The sequence below is a fragment of the Oncorhynchus mykiss genome, chromosome 2, assembly GCF_013265735.2.
Source record: "Oncorhynchus mykiss isolate Arlee chromosome 2, USDA_OmykA_1.1, whole genome shotgun sequence".
NCBI classification, from domain to species: domain Eukaryota; kingdom Metazoa; phylum Chordata; class Actinopteri; order Salmoniformes; family Salmonidae; genus Oncorhynchus; species Oncorhynchus mykiss.
In genome coordinates, this window is record NC_048566.1 from 61,601,569 (window position 1) to 61,623,877 (window position 22,309).

General features: G+C 42.9%; 1 protein-coding gene across 1 annotated transcript; it reads left to right on the forward strand.

Moving 5' to 3' along the window:
• Positions 1-10,390: 10,390 nt before the first annotated feature.
• On the forward strand, positions 10,391-14,891 carry LOC110517167. The gene is made up of 2 exons (XM_036952493.1): positions 10,391-14,630; positions 14,751-14,891. The coding sequence occupies exon 1, from the start codon at positions 10,949-10,951 to the stop codon at positions 14,525-14,527; it is 3,579 nt and encodes a 1,192-aa protein (XP_036808388.1). The 5' UTR covers positions 10,391-10,948; the 3' UTR covers positions 14,528-14,630; positions 14,751-14,891.
• The last annotated feature ends 7,418 nt before the right edge of the window (positions 14,892-22,309 follow it).

A 22,309-nucleotide genomic window follows, 5' to 3' on the forward strand; every position in this document is an offset into this window, starting at 1 on the left:
CACAAAGCTTGATGTTCCTTCCCTTTACCGCCTTGCAATAGTTTTCATAACCGCGGCTGGCATCTTTGTTCTTCTCCTCGTAGTCATTATGCATGAGCCGAATATTGACGTCACTAGGGAGGTAGAGGCTGATTTGGGGATGGAAGGACTCAATGTGTTACAGGATTGGATTCATGTTCAATTTGCCCTCTGATCCTTTGGTGGAATCAGTTTGGTGGTGATTGACTTGCCCATCTTAGTGACAATCAACCTGTCATTTTTGGGGTGGTAGCCCAATGTTTTCAGAAAAAACACTTTGCACACCTGTTGTGCAGAACCGCTCTGGTTTAGAAGATGGTACAGAAACGACCTGCTGCGTCGACTGTAAGCACCAACTGTAACATTTTTCTTAGATTGCTGTGCCACCGTGTGGAAGATCCATGTCCTCTTCTCCTTATAATTCATCTCCCATTAATTTTCCCATATTTCCATTCGCCTAACCTCTGAAATATTCTGAGTACATTGCCTCTTGCATTTGGGACCACATGGCTTACCCATTGGTGGAATCTTGGATTTCTTGTTTGATAGGTGTTCTGGAGTTGTGTCCACGGGCTCAGCTGCCACTTGTGCTGGAACATCCAACTCTGAAGGTGGATGATAATCTTCATCATCATCATCATTGGCAATTTATTTATCTTCTGATAGTCTGATGTCTAATGAGTCAGAGACCACCCACTGGTTCTCTATTTCTTCAAATAGTGTTGACACTGTGACTTCAGTTAAAGGGGGTAGATCAGGAATCTTTGTTGAAATGTGGCCCTCAAAATCAACTGAAATAAATAGAGCAAATAATCAGGGACATGCATCCTAATGATTCTAATCTGTCATGGATGATAATAATTAATAGTGACATTTTCTGGTGTGCAAACATATGATCATAATCCTTTTCAGTTATTCTATAATATAGGATATAATCAATGTTGATTTTATCTTGTGCAAACATGATCTTAATAATTTTCACTGTCAAAACATGGCAACTTTGATCCGCATTGATACTAATCATCTAGGCCACAGGGATTGGTGGAAGTCATCCAAAACAGTTTTTTTTCGCATTCATGTAAAGATGGCACTGAAGCAGACACATTGAGCACACGTTTGGCATGTCAAAGCTTGTTGTACTAATTACATATGCCACCAACAAAGGTGATGGATACAATTTGGGATTTTAACTTTCCTGACCAGGACAAGGTATAATAGATTGAAGCTAGTATAAACTGCTGATCGTCTCTTATGGGAACATGTAGCACAAATCTATTGCTTCATGCTAATGCTAGCTAGGTAGGATTTGATGTTTTGGTAGGGGGGCGTCATTTTTAGCTAAGTGGCTGTCACTGGCTAGTAATGGTGTGTATGGTGTACTGATTCAAAGAAACCAGCATATGAAATTTCAGAATAAAATTGATTATATGTATAATAGATTGACGTTAGTATCAATTGCAGATCTCTTATGAAGGCAGGTAGCATTGTTAGTCTATGCTCGCTAGCTAGCTAATTAATTTTGATGTCAGATGTACTTAGCTAGCTAGTACTTACCAGTGTCTGGATGTCGGCGTTTCAGGGCAAATTGAACCATAATTTCCCCCGGGAATGCTGTGCCATGGTGTTGTATCCCTAGATTAGCAATGTATGTGTGTAGCTGTCAGTCAGTGTCATACAGTTTCGATTGCATCACTATCAGATTATAATGATATGATACAAAGGTTAAACGCAGTAACTGCAGCCAAGGGCAGGTTGAAACCAAGCTAAAAGGCAGTAAGTTCACTTACTGCCATTTACCTTGGTTTCACAGTAACTTTTTGCAGTTACTGCTAATACGACCCCCATTTTCTCAAAAACACAACACAATAGAGGCAGGATACTTGTCCACTGACTCGCCAGACATGACCCTGTGTGAACCAAGGTCCTTTACACCACCAATTAATCCACACATAAATTGGTCAACCGAATGGTTTCTAGTCATCTCTCCTCCTTCCAGGCTTTTTCTTCTCTTGATTCTATATTGCGATTGGCAACTTTCATAAATTAGGTGCCTTACCGCCACTGACCTCTTTGGTTTTTCAGTCACCCACGTGGTTATAACCAATGAGGAGATGGCACACCTGCTTCTATAAACCAATGAGGAGATGGGAGAGGCAGGACTTGCAGTGGGATCTGCATCAGAAATAGAACTGTCTTCTATTTTAGCCCTTTGCTATGCAGATGCTCATTGGCGCGCCCAAGCAGTATGGGTGCAATAATTGAATAATATAGACGTAGTCGTGGTAATACTTTAAATCCATCACTGCAAATAACTGACAATTTCGACATCGAATACATGTGGATCACATTTTAGGGTTGAGGTATGATTCTGTGGAAGGCTTGGCAACAGAGTGCACGTGTTGCAGCAGACCCAGGCACAACTGGAGGTGTGCTTTATGGAGCGGGCACACCATAAATAAGCCTGTAGACTATATCAGTAGGTTAAGGCTACAATATCCTTTCATAGTGTTTATATCAGTACAACAACATAGGTCTATCAGATAGAGGACGTTTGGAGGGCATAGGGCCTACCTTTTCTGGAGACACAGGATAATCAAGTTTCAGTTATGACATCACTTGTTTATAATATTAGTCAATATACCTACTATGTCAAAAAGTGCGGGCAAAGCAGAAAAAAATGTAGGTAGGCCTAGGATAATGCTTTGTTCATTCTTCATATTAATGTCGCTTCACATTTGTATAATTCTAATTATGGATGATGGAAGTCTATGAGATTAATATGTAGCCTACAGAATCAGTCATCATGTTGGCCTACGGCTAGTTGACTACTTTAAGAATAGTTTAACAGTGTAAATGGATCAAACACATTTGTTTTAGAGATAAGCTTGATTCAACATTTTTCATGCAAGTGAATTGGCAAAAGGTGGAATTATTGTAAACCAAGTGACAGGGATGGGGTCTACCATCAAAACCATTACCAAAACCCCACGTCTAAAAAGTTTTGTCATGATTGTCTTTGTCTTTGTAGGGGTTACAGGAAGCCCCAGAAAGGACATTCCCTGTATTCTTCAGAGGAAAACTGGGGGAGAAGGTTAGTGTGATAGTATGACATTCCAAATGATCTGAGATCCTCAATTTCTTTCAAATTAAATGTTACCTAATTATATATTTTTAATTACTTCCTTCCCATTTCCAGTCCTAATTCCAAAACCATTCCCACTGTAGTATCCATTGCCCTGACATTGAGGTTTGTTAAAACACAATCCACAGCTCCATCAGGAGACCCCAGGATTTGACCTGTTGGACCCCAACATGAGAGTCATAGATGTTAGTTATAACCGCCTCCACGACAAACACCTGAAGAGTTTTTTCCGCCATCCGGAAAGGAAGAAGCGGCTGGTGAAGCAAGGCCTCATCACCTCAAATGAGAAGGCAAGGCAGACCTCCCTTTTCTTTCCAAAATCTAAAAGTGACACTTATATGGAACTGAGAAAATTGTACAGGTGTAAGCAATATGATAGCTAGGTGAAATGTTTGCCATTTTGCTTAGCTTACACAAATCCAAATCTACATATGGTCATTGTTAGTGCAGGTTGTAAAAGAGAATGTGTTCTTAATGTCTTACCTGGTTAAATACAGGCAAAATCAATCAATATTGGGGTAGGGGTTAGAGGTAGATTTGGGATTGGGTGTTTGTACACATGAACTTCCTCTAAAAATGGCTCTTTTGTGGCTCCTCCCTTTCAGGTGCTGTGTACGTGTAAAGAGTACAATCGCTACAGTAGCTACATCAAGTCAGTTCAGTTGCTGTGGGAGAAGCAGTGCTGTGCCCAGCAGGTTAGAGTGGTCTGCTTTCTAGATGCATAATTATAAAAACACAAATGCTATATTGTAAGACACCTTTCCATGCGTTTTATTTCAACAAGACCAGGAAAAACTTGTGGAAGGGTGCAAATTAATCTCTATCTCTCTCTCTCTCTCAGAAAATGCTTTTGAAGCAGTTCCTAGTCTTGCAACAGCAAGGGGAGGTTCCGTCCCACATTTCACTGACGGATGTTAGAGATTGGCTCATTGCCAAGGGTAGAAGCTACTTCAAGAACACGTGAGTGTTATTAGAATCTTTTACTGAAATTTGTTTAAAAAAAACATAAGCAAAGGTGTGGAATCACATTGACCTATCTAGCAATAACTTAAGAAATATAAATGGTGGACAGTTAGAGTTGTAGAAAAATTAAGGTTAATCATGTTTTATGTTCCCTTGTATGTGAAGGTTTCAGAGTGAAATGGAAGAGGGGAAGAACCTTCACTTGGCCGAACTGGCTTGGGATGTGAAACGACGCCTCAGGCTTAAGGAGCTGGAAAGAGAAGTGTGCAGGGAGCTGCGCCTGGAGCGCCGAATCCGCTGGTCGGTGATTGGACAGGTAAGGATGGAACAGCGGCACTCCTAGGGCTGATATCAACTCACAGTTGCTTAAGCAGCAGTAGGACCTCAGTGTTTCTGTTGGTATCTTCATCCATTTGCCTCTCTTTCTCACCCGTCTCTCTTAGCCTGGTAGCCAGATGGCAGATTGGAGACCCCTGGGCATGGAGACACACACACCTCTGGGAATGGACTCTCCCTTCAGACACTCCACCTCCTCGATGGACACTCTTTCCAGTCAGATCTCGACTGAGAACTTCGAGGTTGCTAGGCTACATACTGCCAGACCACATATTGCCAGACCACAAACTACCAGACCACGTTCTGCCAGACCACCAACTGAAAGACCTAGCAGTGACTCTGATCCCTCTGGAACCTTGTCTTCTGTGATGACCTGCTCACCACATTCAGCTAGCCCGTCAGTGGTAGGTCATTTTGGTCATGAACATGTTCCCAGCTTTCACTCTTTGGGGGCTGTAGACATATTACTGCTTCCCTGTCTCCCATCTACTGGGAAATCCATATCCAAGTACAGTGGCAAGACAAAGTATGTCAACCCTTTGGAATTACCTGGACTTCTGAGTAAATTGGTCATAAAATGTTATCTGATCTTCATCTAAGTCACAACAATAGACAAACAATGATACTTTTTCATGTCTTTATTGAACACACGGTGTAAACATTCACAGTGCAGAGTGGAAAAAGTACACAAAGAAACTTCCCTTTTTCAGGATCCTTTCTTTGAAAGATAATTCATATATATCCAAATAACTTCACAGATCTTCATTTTAAAGGGTATAAACACTGTTTCCCATGCTTGTTCAATGAACCATGAACAATTAATGAACATGCATTTGTGGAACGATCGTTAAAACACTAACAGCTTACAGACGATAGGCAATTAAGGTCACAGTTATGAAAACTTAGGAAACTAAAGAGGCCTTTATACTAACCTTTCTATTAACCTCAAAAGAAAGATGCCCAGGGTTCCTGCTCATCTGCGTGAACGTGCCTTCGGCATGCTGCAAGGACGCATGAGGACTGCAGATGTGGCCAGGGCAATAAATTGCAATGTCCGTTCTGTGAGATGCCTAAGACAGCGCTACAGGGAGACAGGACGGACCGCTGATTGTCCTCGCAGTGGCAGACCTCGTGTAACAACACCTGCACAGGGTCGGTACATCCGAACATCACACCTGCGGGACAGGTACAGGATGGCAACAACAGCTGCCCGAGTTTCACCAGGAATGCACAATCCCTCCATCAGTGCTCAGACTGTCCGCAATAGGCTGAGAGAGGCTGGACTGAGGGCTTGTAGGCTTGTTGTAAGGAAACCGGCACAACGTCGCCAATGGGCACAAACCCACCATCGCTGGACCAGACAGGACTGTCAAAAAGTGCTCTTCACTGACGAGTCATGGTTTTGTTTCACCAGGGGTGATGGTCGGATTCGCATTTATCGTCGAAGGAATGAGCGTTACACCGAGGCCTGTACTCTGGAGCGGTATCGATTTGGAGGTGGAGGGTTCTTCATGGTCTTGGGCGATGTGTCACAGCATCATCGGACTGAGCTTGTTGTCATTGCAGGCAGTCTCAACACTGTGCGTTACAGGGAAGACAACCTACTCCCTCATGTGGTATCCTTCCTGCAGGCTCATCCTGACATGACCCTCCAGCATGACAATGCCACCAGCCATACTGCTCGTTCTGTGCGAGATTTCCTGCAAGTCAGGAATGTCCACTGTGGGCCGGGCGCAGTGCGCACTAACCAAGGTTGCACGGTGTTTCCTCCGACATATTGGTGCGTCTGGCTTCCGGTTTGGGTGCGCGCTGTGTTAAGAAGCAGTAGGGTTGTGTATCGGAGGACGCATGACTTTCAACCTTCGTCTCTCCCGAGCCCGTACGGGAGTTGTAGTGACGAGACAAGATAGTAGCTACTAAACAATTGGATACCACAAAATTGGGGAGAAAACGGGGTAAAATTCACACAAAAAAAAGGAATGTCCGTGTTCTGCCATGGCCAGCGAAGAGCCCGTATCGCAATCCCATTGAGCACGTCTGGGACCTGTTGGATCGGAGGGTCCTCCTGTGGCCCCCCCCCCCCCAGAAATGTCTGGGAACTTACAGCAAGAACTGGCAAATACTTTTGATTTTGAACCCCATTTTTGTTCAGGGACACATTATTCCATTTCTGTTAGCCACATGTTCAGTTTATCCTGTTTGGGATAGGGGGCAGTATTTTCACGTTCAGATGAAAAGCGTGCCCAGAGTAAACTGCCTACTACTCAGGCCCAGAAGCTAATATATGCATAGTATTAGTAGATTTGGATAGAAAACCCTCTGACGTTTCTAAAACTGTTTGAATGATGTCTGTGAGTATAACAGAACTCATATGGCAGGCGAAAACCTGAGAATAATCCAACCAGGAAGTGGGGAATCTGAGGTTTGTAGTTTTTCAACTCATTGCCTTTCTACTATACAGTGTAAATGGGGTCATATTGCACTTACTAATAAGGCTTCCACTAGATGTCAACAGTCTTTAGAACCATGTTTCTGGCTTCTACTATGAAGGGGGAGCGAATAAGAGCTGTTTGACTAAGAGGTCTGGCAGAAGGCCATGAGCTAAGTCATGCACGCGGCCGTGAGAGCGAGCTGCGTTCCTTTTCATTTCTAAAGACAAAGGAATTCTCCGGTTGAAACATTATTGAAGATTTATGATAAAAACATCCTAAAGATTGATTCTATACATCGTTTGACATGTTTCTACGAACTGTAATAGAACTGTTTTGACTTTTCGTCTGGACTTTCATCTGGACTTGACCGCGCCTTGTGAATTTCGATTGGTGAACTAAATGCGCTAACAAAAAGGAGGTATTTGGACATAAAGATGAACTTTATCGAACAAAACAAACATTTATTGTGGAACTGTGATTCCTGGGAGTGCATTCTGATGAAGATCATCAAAAGGTAAGTGAATATTTATAACACTATTTCTGACTTTTACTGACTCCACAACATGCCATCTGTATGGCTTGTTTTTGTGTCTGAGCGTTGTACTCAGATTATTGCATGGTGTGCTTTTTCCGTAAAGCTTTTTCGAAATCTGACACAGCGGTTGCATTAAGGAGAAGTATATATTTATTTCTGTGAATAACACTTGTATATTTTATCAAAGTTTATGATGAGTATTTCTGTAAATTGTTGTAGCTCTCTGCAAATTCGCCGGATGTTTTCGAGGCACAACATTACTGAACATAACGCTCCAATTTAAACTGAGATTTTTGGATATAAATATGAACTTTATCAAACAAAACATACATGTATTGTGTAACATGAAGTCCTATGAGTGCCATCTGATGAAGATCATCAAAGGTTAGTGATTAATTTGATCTCTATTTCTGCCTTTTGTGACTCCTCTCTTTGGCTGGTAAATGGCTGTATGTTTTTCTGTGACTAGGCACTGACCTAACATAATCGTATGGTGTGTTTTCGCTGTAAAGCCTTTTTGAAATTGGACATGATGGGTACATTAACAAGAAGTTAAGCTTTAATTTGGTGTTTTGCACTTGTGAATGTATGAAAGTTAAATATTTCGAAAAAATATTTTTTATCTCTGCCATTTCAGCGGATGTTGTCGAGGGGTTCCCCTAGCCTTAAGAAGATGTCTCAGTTGTTCAATCTTGTATGTTCATACAATTATTTTCACATGTTAAGTTTGCTGATGATAAACACAGTAGACAGTGAGAGGACGTTTCTTTTTTTGCTGAGTTTATGTGAACCCTTGGTTTTAATAAACGGATTACCCTACTTTGGCAGCAATAACCTCAACGTTTTCTGTAGTTGCAGATCAGACCTGAGCAACGGTCAGGAGGAATTTTATACCATTCCTCTTTACAAAACTGTTTCAGTTTAGCAATATTCTTGGGATGTCTGGTGTGAACCGCTCTCTTGAGGCCCTGCCACAGAATCTCAATCGGGTTGAGGTCCCCTACTCTGACTGGGCCACTCCAGAAGGCATATTTTCTTCTGTTGCAGCCATTCTGTTGTTGATTTACTTCTGTGTTTTGGGTCGTTGTCCTGTTACATCACCCAACTTCTGAGCTTCAATTGGCGAACAGCCTTACATTCTCCTGCAAAATGTCTTGATAAACTTGGCAATTCATTTTTCCATCGATGATAGCTAGCTGTCCAGACCCTGAGGCAGCAAAGCAGCTCCAAACCATGATACCATGTTCCCTTCACCATACTTTACAGTTGGGATGAGGTTTTGATATTGGTGTGCTGTGCTTTTTTTTCTCCACACAGTGTTGTGTGTTCCTTTCAAACAACTCAACTTTAGTTTAATCTCTCCACAGAATCTGGAACATCCAGATGCTCTTTTGCGAACTTCAAACGTGCAGCAATGTTTTTATTTGGACAGTCGGTGGCTTCTTCCGTGGTGTCCTCCCATGAACACCATTCTTGTTTAGTGTTTTACATATCGTAGACTCGTCAACAGAGATGTTAGGATGTTCCAGAGATTTCTTTAAGTCGTCAGCTAACATTCTAAGATTCTTCTTAACCTCATTGAGCATTCTGCGCTGTGCTCTTGCAGTCATCTTTGCAGGACGGCCATTCCTAGGGAGAGTAGCGACAGTGCTGAACTTTCTCCATTTATATACAATTTGTCTAACCGTGGAGTGATGAACATCAAGGCTTTTAGAGATACTTTTGTAACCCTTTCCAGCTTTATGCAAGTCAACAATTCTTAATATTAGGTCTTCTGGGATCTCTTTTGTTTGAGGCATGGTTCACATCAGGCAATGCTTCTTGTGAATAGCAAACTCAAATTTTGTGAGTATTTATAGGGCAGACAACTCTAACCAACATCTCCAATCTCGTCTCAATGATTGTACTCCAGGTTAGCTAACTCCAATTAGCTTTTGGAAAAGTCATTAGCCTAGGGTTTCAAATACTTTTTTCAACTTACACTGTGAATGTTTAAATTATGTATTCAGTATAGACAATACAAATACAATAATTTGTGTGTTATTAGTTTAAGCAGAATGTGTTAATCTGTTGTTGTGATTTAGATGAAGATTAAATCTAATTTTATGACCAGTTTATGCAGACATTCCGATAATTCCAATAGGGTTCATATACTTTGTCTTGCCACTGTATTTGGATGATATGATGTGATATGTGTTTGCCACTTTAGTAAATGTAAAACGTCTAGATGAGGAAGATGATTAAGTTGCAACAATGGAGACCACACATTTGATATAGAGTAATTGCTAGAAAATAAAGAAAAGTATACTTGTTATATTTACTTTTTTAAATAATTTGATATGTATTAACATGTGTTTTGATTTCCAACATACTGTGAATCTTAATAAATTATGTTGATGTTCATATATACAGATTACTGTTAGGGACTTGCTGCTCCTGATTGGGCACATAACAAGCTCAGTATTGGAGGAGGTAAATAGCATCCTGATCCCTGCCTTGGTTGACCTTATAAGGCTGAGAGCTTCAGAAAGTGCTGCAGAGAATATGCTCCCCATCAGCAAAGACACCAATGAAGATTCAACCCAGGCCTCTGTCAGCTGTACCTCCCTACTCTCCAAAGTCAATGTCATCTGTCTCACTCAGAGTCCTGACAGTAGGTTCTCCCCAATCTCCATTGATGAACCAGTCACTGCTGTCCAGACTTATTGTAGCAGCAGTTCTCTGTCCAGTGAGGAACGAGCACACTCTTTCTCCAGTCAGATCTCTACTAAGAACCTCCTGGCTGCTAGGCCACGTTCTGCCAATCCACCATCTGCTAAACTACCATCTGATAAACCACAATCTGCTAAACCACCACCTGCTAAACCACAATCTGCTAAACCAACGCCTGCTAAACCAACACCTGCTAAACCACCACCTGCTAAACCACATTCTGCTAAACCACCTACTGCCACTGACTACTCTGGAACCTTATCTGCTGTGGACGGTCGTGGGCATGTCATCCCTGTCAAACTGACCTTGGCCCCTTTCTCCTCCTTAATCTCCAGCGACGAGACCAACACCAACCTCTCCTCCAGCAGCCTCCCCTCCTCGTGCTCCATCAAGCTTTCAGACAGTAGGAGTGACATTCCTTGCTCCCTGACTGTAAGCTCCATTTCAAATGTTCCTGGACCTGACTCCGGCAGCAGCCCTCTGCGGGAGAATCAATTTGCTACTGAGGTCTCGTCGATCTGCCTCAGCCAAGATAGAAATGGCCAAGGAGGGAGTGTGACACCTCCAGACCCTTTGGATGTTTCCCTCCCCTCCATTATTGAACGGGCTGGCGGAGCTGTATGTTCCGTCATCTCCCAGTCTTTAGCAATTGTGGAGGGGCGGTCAAGTGTGAATGGTGAGGAGGGCTCTCCATCTCCCACCACAGTCTCCCATTCTCCTACAAGGGTGTTTGTCAGCCACTTAAGGAGTAGCCCACTAGGTGAGGACCTTGTAGATTCAACACTTGCGGATGTTATCTCTGTCCTGAAAATGGAGGGAATTATTTCCTTCTCTCCGACTTTGGAGGAGGAGCTGCTTGATCTCTCCTCCAGTTGTTCTTCGTCATCAAGCGAAACACTGCAATGTGTGTCTGTTGGCCCTCTTGGCAGTGGGTCGGAGACGTCCTTCAAACTTCTTGGGGGTCGTACTCTGAGTATCGCCACCCCAACGGCCCATGTTACCACAGAGGACTTAGAAGTCTACAGTGATGAGATCATTGACGAAATCCTTATTATAATGAGGACCAAAAAAGATGATGACAGTGGAAGTGACGTCTCTGGTGCATCAACACCATGCAACACACCAGCACCACAGAGCCGGTTCTCTTCTGCACTGAGGGGAGTGCTTCCCCATGACAGGAGGATACTCAGCACAACACTGCTTGGAATCCAGAACACACTAGACAGTGAGAACGTCTCAGGAGAGTGTTCCACCTCACCACAGGACAATGCCAGAGTCCTGGAGATGATAAAGTTGCTGCAGAGGCGCCTTGAGGAGACACCCTCAGAGTCCTCCATCCATATCACAGATGTGGCTTCACCCTTGGGCTTTCCTCTCCCTGTATCTCTCTATGCTGTTCAGTCGTGTGTATTTGCCACTGACAAAGACCTGAAGGCAGAAAGAGTGAAGGGAGTCTTTGAAAGCCTGAGATCCCAGTTTATGAGCTACTCCATCAAGCCTGTGAGTAACATCATTACCAGGGCAACAACAAAGATGGCTGCCTCCAATCAGCTTAGTTCAGAGACCCTCCAGGCAGCATCAGCAAAATCATCTGCTGTGGCTCAGAACCTTATTAGTTCGGTTTTATTTAAAGTTGCCACGGTGTCCTGCTCTGATGACTTAGAGGGTCTGGGTGATCATCTCAGATGCCCCTCAACTTTGACCAGAGTTCTGACACCTTTGACCTCAGAGAAAGCTACACTGACTCCTGCTGTTCTGAAGATCAAAAGGGAGATGTCTAAGGAAGTGGCCACCGAACTCCAGAGTTTCTTGATCAAGGAATCCCTTACTGGCACCCAGACACCATCCAATGGACATGTTTGCACTTCTGGTTCTGCCCCAAGGGAAGCTGTGCGGGACATCCTGAGGAAAACCAAAGAGGAGGCTTCCAACAAAAGCCTGAATAATATTTTCTCTGTTAATTTGGATGAGCGGCTCACAGACTCTATTGCAGATGCCTTATATCCAAAGCTTTATGACCGATTGGAGTCCAAAAGTGAGCTGCAGGCTTCTTATTACAGCTCCCAGATCAGCTGTAGCCTCAGCCCCTTCAAAGTTGAGAGCAGCCTAGAGCTCCAGGAGTTCACTGACCCACTATCTGAGTCAGTATTGTGTCTCCTGGATAGGACATTTGGAGATAAAGCTCAGAACTTAAAGACAGGCGGGGGTGTTTTACAATATGTCACAGACCCAACCTATAAGAAGCTTTTGATTGGACCCCACACCAACGACGTCAATGTGGTTATGCACACGATTGCAGTGGAGGAGTTGCCTGTTGAGGGTTGTATTGCGCAAAGTGAGGCCATTCATGGCCTTCACAAGAAGCAAGAGTTACCTTCCAACACCAGTGGCAGAGGGAATGAGACCCCGAGCCCTACTAATTGTCTACTGGAGGGTGTAGTGGGCAAACTGGTACGGAAGATGCTATTTCAGGGCCTTGACATCCCTGAGGTACCCATGAACTACAGCCGCTCTGAGAACTTTAAGCTACAGAATGAACTGGTGGCAAAGCTTTGTCCTCTGATGGTAAGGACAATCATGGCTACAACCATAGCCAATCAACAACCTACTATTCAAGAAGCAGTGATGTCTTCCGAGAACATCCATGTGAAAGAGCTGTGTGAGGCAGGTATCAAACACCTCAAAGAGAACCATGTACCCGATGACTCTGAGACAAACATCATGGTCAGAGGGGCTTTGAGTGAAATTGAATCCTGTATGATTGAGACCTCCGACAAGGACTCTCCCAGTCTACATTCCACACCAGAGGTGGTTGTAGACCTGATCACCAAGCTGCTTCATGGGTATGAGCTTAACTCAGAGGACTTTGCATCACCTGTGTCATCCCCAACCACCACTCTCTCTGATGTGGCAATGGACATGGTGGTTTCTGTCCTTCGGGACATGTCCGATTCCCCAGACGTTACCTCAGCATTGGAAATGACCAAGGATCTCAAGACGCCGTACTCCCGCCCCTCAAGTGCAAGGATTGTAAGTGCCCTCTGCAGAGAGCTGGAGGAGCACATGGGCTCTCCTGATGCTCTGAGGCGAGCTTTGAGCCGTGGCAGCGGGGAGATGACAACAGCCATTGCGAGTGCAGTCACCAGGGAAGTCAACCGTCTGGGTTCAATTGTACCCAAAGTCTCTATCAGGCCGCTCTCCTCAGACATCTGCCTAAGGACAGACCAGGACAAGGTCATGGTTAAGAGCCGATGTGGCTCGGCTGAGGTGAAGGCATCCCAACCGGTGTATATTATTGTTCATGTAGAGGCGGTGATGGATATCATTGTCCGGCTGCGGTCTCTGATTGTTCCTCGGACCCAGGATAAACTGGCCAGCTGGACCCTAGTTGAGGATGTGACCAACAAGCTGTCCAGTGCTCTGTGGGTGAGGGTGACTAACAGGTGGAGGGAAGCAAATGTCTGCCTGAAGGCAACAGACATCTTTCAGTTGGTGCTGTCTGTGCATAGAAAGTTGATGCAACGCTATGGCACAGAGGAAGCCCTACAGAAGATACTGTGCCACAAGGCACCCAAGCTGCACAAGGACATTGTCTGTCTTGTCACGAACGGAATTATGGATGCACCATCCAAACTTCAAAGCACCAAAAATCTGGAATCTACACTCAACTTGAAAGAATTGACAGCCTTGTTTAATGAAATGACAACCCGTCAATCTTTGAATAAGAAAGCTGAGCAGAGCAGCATGAAGACTGAGATTGAACAGTCGGAGTGGTCCACTGTGGAACAAGTGACATCCGGTTCCACCAGCTTCATTAGGGAGCTTATATTAGAAGAAGTCCTGATGAAGCTTGTCAAGAAGATATGCCGTATGCCAAAAAGGATCAACAAGCGTCAGCGCATCCAGATCAGTGATCTGGTGACTGAGCTGATCCGATTGTTCGACGATGAGGTGACCAAATATCTGATTGAGGAAATGGAAAGCCAGAAAAAAAGTTTCAATTCTAAGATGACATCGAAGCTGGCAGATGCCATCTACACTGACCTTGGGAAGGTCAAGCGTTTGAAATGCTCCTTGAAAATTGACGATTTATTTGAGGATCAGGAGATGCTTTCCATTGTCTCTGTCATTGTTTCCCACAAGCTACTGGCCATCTTGAAACCCTCAGTTTCCAACCCATATGACCGTGAGACCTCAGACCTTGAAGACTCATGCAGTAATGATTTGGAGGATGCGGAATCTGAGGGGGTGCATTATGCCACCGGCAGAAAGGTAAGACAAGCTCAGATTACTCTTGAATGGTCATTGGTTGTGCTTTTTGATATCGGCACCAGTAAGTACAGTTGTATAATTATAGGAATATGTAAAGGAAGTGAAATTGAAGTTTAATTGTGCATTCTTGAATTCTAATCACAGTCCAACATGAGCATCGTCCTTACAGACACTACAAACCAGCCAGAGATGTACATTGCTGTGGATTCTACACCTATGAGTGAGTATTCCTGGGGGAAAATGTTCTTATGGGACAATTATATATAAAGAAGTAATAAATTATTGTTTTTTCAGACAATTGTCCATCTGAAATTCTTACATATTTTCATCTTCTTGCCAGTTAAATTATCCAAGATGAGGAAAGGCATCCGGGACTTCTTCTGGGGAGTCCAGAAGGCCTGGAAACGCTTGGTCACCTGCAAGTCCTCTGGGTCCTCTGATGGGTAGCCTGGATGACGTGCAGCCCATGTCAGTTGCTTTTGCCAGGCTACATCTGAGGAGGACACCACAACTGGCCTCAATACAACATTTTTATTTTTGTTGGTCATTTCTGTTTTCATTTTGAATCCCCTAATGCTGCTATATTTGAACCAGGCTGTCAGTGGACTAGCTTACCATTAGTTAATACTCCTTAAGGAAGATACACTATAGGCTAGTCAACACCACAATTCCATCTGGGTCTTTTGATCCCTTATTAGCTCCCACTCCTGTAACTAGGAATGTGAGCTTCTAAATGTCATTCAGACATCTACAGCTTCTCCTGTGATTAGGAAGATAAGCTAAGAAGCCCAACCAATTGACTAGATGTGCTGTACATCTGATGCCCTCTCCCTATTGTAATCATTGATCCACGTCCATTGCAGCCTCTAAATTTGATGTAGATATTTAGCCTAAATTAAAAAATGACAAGGAGGGTAGGCCGACAGCAGCTTCTACTCTTACGATTAGGAAAGTGGTGCTAAACTTTTTGGGCTTTGAGAAACTATGTATTTTATTTTTCAATCACAAACATACTTTTTAATGGTTGTTTTAATAAAGCATTTGTATTGCAGATTTTTATTAATATTGTATCTTTCATCATTTTTTATTTTAATTTAGGTTTTCATTTGATGACATGGGACTAAAGCGTAGTTTATACCCTACATACGTACACAAGAAATAACTACAAGCAGCTACACAAAAAAAACTTTACACAAGAACGCAGGATCAGCATTTTGAGAAGCGTTCTTGTGTTGCACCTCTCCCTATTGTATGAACTAGGCTTAGTCATTTTATGACTTCTATAAGGGTATATAATTGTATCCATAGTGCAGTATTAAGATATTCATTGTGGAGCTTTATATTATAGTAGAAATAATGTAAATGAATAAAAGTGAATTGATGTATGTCAACTTGATGGCAATATTTGCTTGCTCAACAAAAGCTATATTATTGTTAGACAGACGGAAGTTGTATGACTTTCACTTATTTATTTAATTGGCACGGTCCTGAAAGAGGTAGAAAAGGCCTCAAGAAGGCGACAAATATCTTCTGTCAGAAAATCCTATCAATGTATTTATCACATGCGCTGTCGAACAGGTGAAATGCATACTTACATCTTCCTCTAACTCTGCCTTGGCAGAGAAGGGCTTGATGAATCATTTACAGTATATTGAATTCAGAGTTTCTAGTGTGAAGTACAACATTGCTGTCTGCCAAATTAATTAGCAGTATTAAAGCAGTGTAATATACACTGAGTGTACAAAACATGAGTGCTCTTCCCATGACATAGATGGACCAGGTGAATCCAGGTGAAAGCTATGATCCTTTATTGATGTCACAGTGTAAATGCTGGGTTTTTGACGCGTAACAGTGTCCCGTGTGAATCAAGAATGGTCCACCAACCAAAGGACACCCAGCCAACTTGACACAACTGTGGGAAGCATTGGAGTCAACATGGACCAGCACCCCAGTGGAATGCTTTTGACACTTTGTAGAGTCCATGCCCCGACGAATTGAGGCTGGTCTGATGGGGGAAAAGGGTGCAACTAAATATTAGGAAAGTGTTCCTGATGTTTTGTGCACTCAGTGTATATACTTCAGGTTGTATATATTTGAAGTTACCGGAGCATGCGAGTCTTACGGCCAGCTGCCATATTCTTGCATGTATTCTGCATCCGGAACCGTGAAGCCTGGCACGTGAGTTTAGTATGATTTGGCATATGATATTTATGCACCACGTGTTTATGTGACTACTCTGTTTGCCTAACTTGGGGAGACAAAGAAAGTAATACTTTCAGAAGAGGACTTAGACATATTGAAAAAGAGGACTTTATCATGGCCCATTCATACTAGCAGGGAAGCCCCTCTCTCAGAGGCTGAGGCGAAGAGGAGGAGTCGTAAGCCCACTCCATGTGAGTGGCTTTACCGTAACCTCAGGCACAGTGGAACGGTGGAAACTCATCCGTATAATTGTGTTGAGGAGATCCAGACTGCATTTCAAATGGCACCCTATTCACTATACAATGCATTACTTTTGACCAGGGCCCATAGGGGTCTAGTCAAAAGTAGTGCACTGTATAGAGTGCCATTTGGGATGCAAGTTCAGACTCAGCTTTAATAAGGGGATTAGGTCTGCTAGCCAGTGTTCCGTCTCTCTCTCCCTCTCCTGCAGGCATGCTCATGTACAATAAGGTGTTTTTGGGGCATGATGACTCAGCTCATCATTTGTAGTGTGGTTTTTATACTGCTGCTACACCTTAATCAGGACCTCATCCCCCAGCTAATTGAAGTATCTGGTGAACGAGATGACCTTAATCATAACTTGTGGGCCAGTATGTTGTGTGGCAACCCTGCCTGTTAGTAGTTTGACACACATAATGCATTACTTGAGGGCTACCTACATTAAGACGTCATAACACATGAATCACCCATTTATACAATGGGTGGGTATAATCCGGAATGCTGATTGGTTAAAAGCGCATTCCAGCCGGTGTCTATTCCACAAATTACCACAAGCTAAATCTATGACGTTAAAATGCTTATGTACTCTGTTCCATCTGACTGTCTCATCAGCCCAGGCAGGGAAGTTATAAACTTGATCTCCACTATAAAAAGCATCTAGACATTATCTCACATTTCTTTAGACTAACATTTAGTTTTCAAACGCGGAGATTTGTATAAACATGAGTCGCTCTCCGACATCTGCAACATTGTTTCAAATATTCAAATTCGATCTCCAACTGTCCCATAGTAATTAACGTGTAGGGATCGGGAGTCGGACGAGAAAGAGAGATGCCAGTTTCTCAGCCAGTCGAAATCATGAATAAGCTGACATGATTTTTATGGATATATACAAAGAAATGTCAATTGAAAAAAGATTAAACGAAAGGAAGGGCAGCTAGTTTGCAGTCTTTCCAGCTCCAGTTTTAAGTTATTGTGTTAGCTGTGTTGTTGGCTAGCTCCTCTGAACAATAGTGTCCTAACAAGAGCACTTTTTTTTATGCCGGGTGAAATCGTAACTGATTAGCTCATTGTTATTGATGTATCCTCGAAGCCGGTGTTTGGAGGATATTGTCACGCCTGCTCCCACTCCCCCTCCGCGCCAGGCTACCCGTCTGTACATGCACCTGTCACCATCACTACGCGCAGCAGCGCTCATTGGACTCACATGGACTCCTTCACGTGGTTGATTGCCCCAGTATATATATCTGTTCCTCGTGGTGTTCCCTGTGTACGCATTACTTGGTGTTGTGTGTTCCTGTCCAGACGCTGTTCCTGTTCTGTTTAATGTCTTTCAGTTATTTAACCTTCACTCCCTGTATTGGCACTTCGTCTCAGGCCTATAAACACCTGTGCCAATATATCCTCCAAACACCAGCTTCTCCGGCATCATCACTTAAATATCCACAGCCATTGGAGGCTGGAAAGTCCCACCTAAAATTGAATTTGCTCATCAGAGGGCCCGCCACTGCTTGCTTCAAACAAAGCACAACGCTGGAAATCTGTCCCCATCCACAGAAACTAGTCCCATTATTCTATGACGAACACAGATGGTTTTATATCAAATTCAGAGAGAGCGGTGGAGAGACTCTGACACAGATATACTGCCAGTTCCTTGTTGGTTTGGCTGTACTCTGAGTATACAAAACATTAAGACCAACTTCCTAATATTCCATTGCACCCCTTTTGCCCTCAGAACACCCTTGTCGAGGCATGGACTCTACAAGGTGTCAAAAGCGTCCCATAGGGATACTGGCCCATTTTGATTCCAATTCTTCCCACAGTTGTGTCAAGTTGGCTGGATGTGCTTTGGGTGGTGGACCATTCTTGATACACACAGGAAACTATTGGCACCTACCTCGTTCAAAGGCAATTCAATCTTAAATCTTTTGTCTTGCCCATTCACCCTCTGAACGGCACACAATCCATGTATCAATTGTCTCTTCTTCTTCGGTATTACGGTGGTCCACAAATAAATGTCGTAGGTGCATGCTGCTGTATTGGCTGTGTATCAGTCTACTATTCTATAGTATGAATTCATTACACTTTGTGAATAAAAAAATATGAAAAATAAAACTAAATACAAAAACAATTGCTTTACCAACTAACCCTGATCCCATTAAAACCTCAACAAAATGCCACTACTTTGGCCCTATCTGATACTACTCCAGGCCAGCAGCCTGGGAGGATGGGACATCATCATTCAAATTCTTGTAACTGCATTTCTACATCTTTTGTTATGGGACAGCGAGAACTTTTTATAACAAATGTCATGCAATTATACTCAGTATGCCGTGGGGCACAGATAAAAAATGTGCAGTTTTACAGTTTTTTTCCTTCAATTTTACACATTTTACCATGGGGTGGATAGAAATGTTTGCAGATTTAAAGCAAATTTCCTGCAATTCTACACATATTGTAATGACTTATGCCATGTTAATAAGATATCTGAGTGTGAATGACTAACAAAATAAATGGGTGCCCTCTGCTGCGGGGACTTGCTTATGTTCAGCCACAAGAGCATTAGTGAATTCGGGCACTGATGTTGGGCGATTAGGCCTGGCTCGCTGTCAGCGTTCCAATTCATCCCAAAGGTGTTCGATGGGGTTGAGGTCAGGGCTCTGTTCAGGTGAGTCAAGTTCTTCCACACCGATCTCGACAAACCGTTTCTGTATGGACCTCGCTTTGTGCATGGGGAAATTGTCAAGCTGAAACAGGACAGGGCCTTCCCCACACTGTTGCCACAAAGTTAAAAGCACAGAATCATCTAGAATGGCATTGTATGCTGTAGTGTTAAAATTTCCTGTCAGTGGAACTAAGGGGCCCAGCCTGAACGATTATTCCTCCTCTAACAAACTTTGCAGTTGGCAGTATGCATTGGGGCAGGTAGCATTCTCCTGGCATTCGCCAGACCCAGAATCGTCTGTCGTTCCAGATGGTGAGGCTTGATTCATCACTCCAGAGAAAGTGTTTCCACTGCGGCACGCTTTACACCACTCTAGCCGAGGCTTGACATTGTGCATGTGGATTTAAGGCTTGTGTGCGGCTGCTCGGCCATGGAAACCAATTTCATGAGGCTCCCGACAAACAGTTCATGTCCTGACGTTGCTCCCAGACGCAGTTTGGAATGCGGTAGTGAGTGTTGTAACTGAGGACAGAAAATATTTACGCGTTACACTCTTCAGCACTCTGCGGTCCCGTTCTGGGAGTTTGTGTGACCTACCACTTTGCGGTTGAGCCGTTGTTGCTCCTGAACATTTCCACTTCACAATAACAGCACTTAAAGTTGACTAGGGCAGCTCTAGCAGGGCTGAAATTTTACAAACTGACTTGATGGAAAGGTGGCATTCTATAACGATGCCATGTTGAAAGTCACTGAGCTCTTCAGTAAGGCCTATGGAAATTGCATGGCTGTGTGCTTGATTTTATATACCTGTCAGCAACGAATCCACAAATTTGAAGGGTGCCCACATACTTCATGTATATACACAACCACATTTTACTGAGTTACATTTTTGGGGGTACGTTTATTTCTTTATTTTTGGTCAGGGGGCCCTCTAGCAGTCGGGGGCCCTATGCTACTGCTTATGTCACTTATGCCTGGAACCAGCCCTGATGGTCAGTGTACAAAGCCACCTCTGTTCCTTTTGACATTCTATACCCTGAGTTGCTCAATATCAAGTACGCCAGTTAGCAGACGCTTTTATCCAAAGGTTGAAAAGAGGTTGAAGATTCCTTTTTCATTGTCTGTTGTCATGTTTTAACCAATGCTACATCACAAAGAGAGCAGTCTCCTTGCCAGACAAATGCATGTGTTGAATGCAGTATACTTAGAGATGTGACTGACAAGTGTACATCTCCCTATATGTATGTGTCATGGGTCAGGGTTACAAATACTGTACATGTATTCCCTGAGAACTTGTGGCTCTTTTTTCTCCCTCATCTGCCTCACAGCACCTAATGAGAGATAGTGATGATTCAGCTATAGTCTGAACACACACTCCAGAGCCCAACTGAGAAAAATCAATATGTGAACCTATTACTCCACTAGAGCACAGTGGCTCTAAATTGCTTTCTGCTTCAGCGGGTAAGCACTAGAAAGCTGATGTCTCCTTCATGTCTGGAAAGCATGAATAAACATGATTTAAGGAAAGAAATGAATATTATGTAATATGACTCTAATGACCAGAAGGAATGTATTGAATTAAGCTGCCTATTGTATATAAGCAGACTAAAATTATACTATGGCATTATTCATTGTCGGGTAAAGTCAGTGATATGAGATATGGTATGTTTATTGAGGCAAGTAGAAAATGGGAAGAAAGGGGCTTAAAGTCAGACTTAAGAACATCCAACAGTTGTGCATCAGGCAAGTGCATTACCTAAGTCAGAATTTTATGTGGAAAGCCCACTGATAATCTTTCTGTCATGTTATTATAATCTTTGAAGTTTATTATTCAAAAAGTGATAGCATCATTGTTGACCGGACCTAAGGAGGATGGTAAAAGAGAAATGTTGTCTACCCTGTGTGGAAATAAATCACCCTACAGCTTTTTCTTGTATATTCTTCTGTGCTGAGACTAAATAATCATAGGCCATAAGGCTGCCTGTTAATCCGTCATCTCTGTACTCTTTTCTTCAAGTCATCCTGGCCAGGGACGGCACTGGGGTAGGCAGGTCAATGACTTGTCTATCTCAAATCAAAAATATTAAAGAACCAGTGCTGCTGTAGGGTATCACACATCATTTCATTAGACTAAAATCAGACATAAAAAATGAACCGTGGTAAATATCTGAGTACTTCAAAATAATGTATCACTTGCCTTCTCATTTGATGTAACATTTCATGTGCACACTATGTGACAGACTCCCACAGCAGTGGGCTCTAAATGCTAATATAGGGTTACTAACTGTGTTACAGTAGTTAAGAACAGTAAATTACATAATTTAAATGACCCTAAAATCCTATTAGCCTTTTTCTTAACCTTTGTCTTTTCCTTTATATATTCAATTATGTTGTAATTATGTCAAATAAAACAATATGTCTCAAAGCAAATGACTATCACACTTCTGCTGATGCAGTGAACAGGATTTGTCTGAATTGTTATCAATAGATTCCCCAACTTTCTGAAAACCGTCCCTGTGATGATGTATGAATAAACAACAATGAAGCCCTTTCAATCTGATATTCCTATCAGGGTGGGATTCTATTAGAAATTGAGATCAAATGGGAAGATTTGACATGAATCCTCCAATAGAGCAATACTGACAGGTTGAATTGAGCATCCCAAATGGCACCCTATTCCCTATATTGTGCACTACCTTTGACCAGGGTAGAGCACTATACAGGGAATAGGGTGCATTTGGGATGTAACCACAGATAAGACAGTTTGAGATATGCACAAATGTCCCAATAAG

Coding starts and splice junctions, on each gene's coding strand:
- LOC110517167 (XM_036952493.1), top strand. CDS start 10,949: ATGGAGGGAATTATTTCCTTCTCTCCGACTTTGGAGGAGGAGCTGCTT.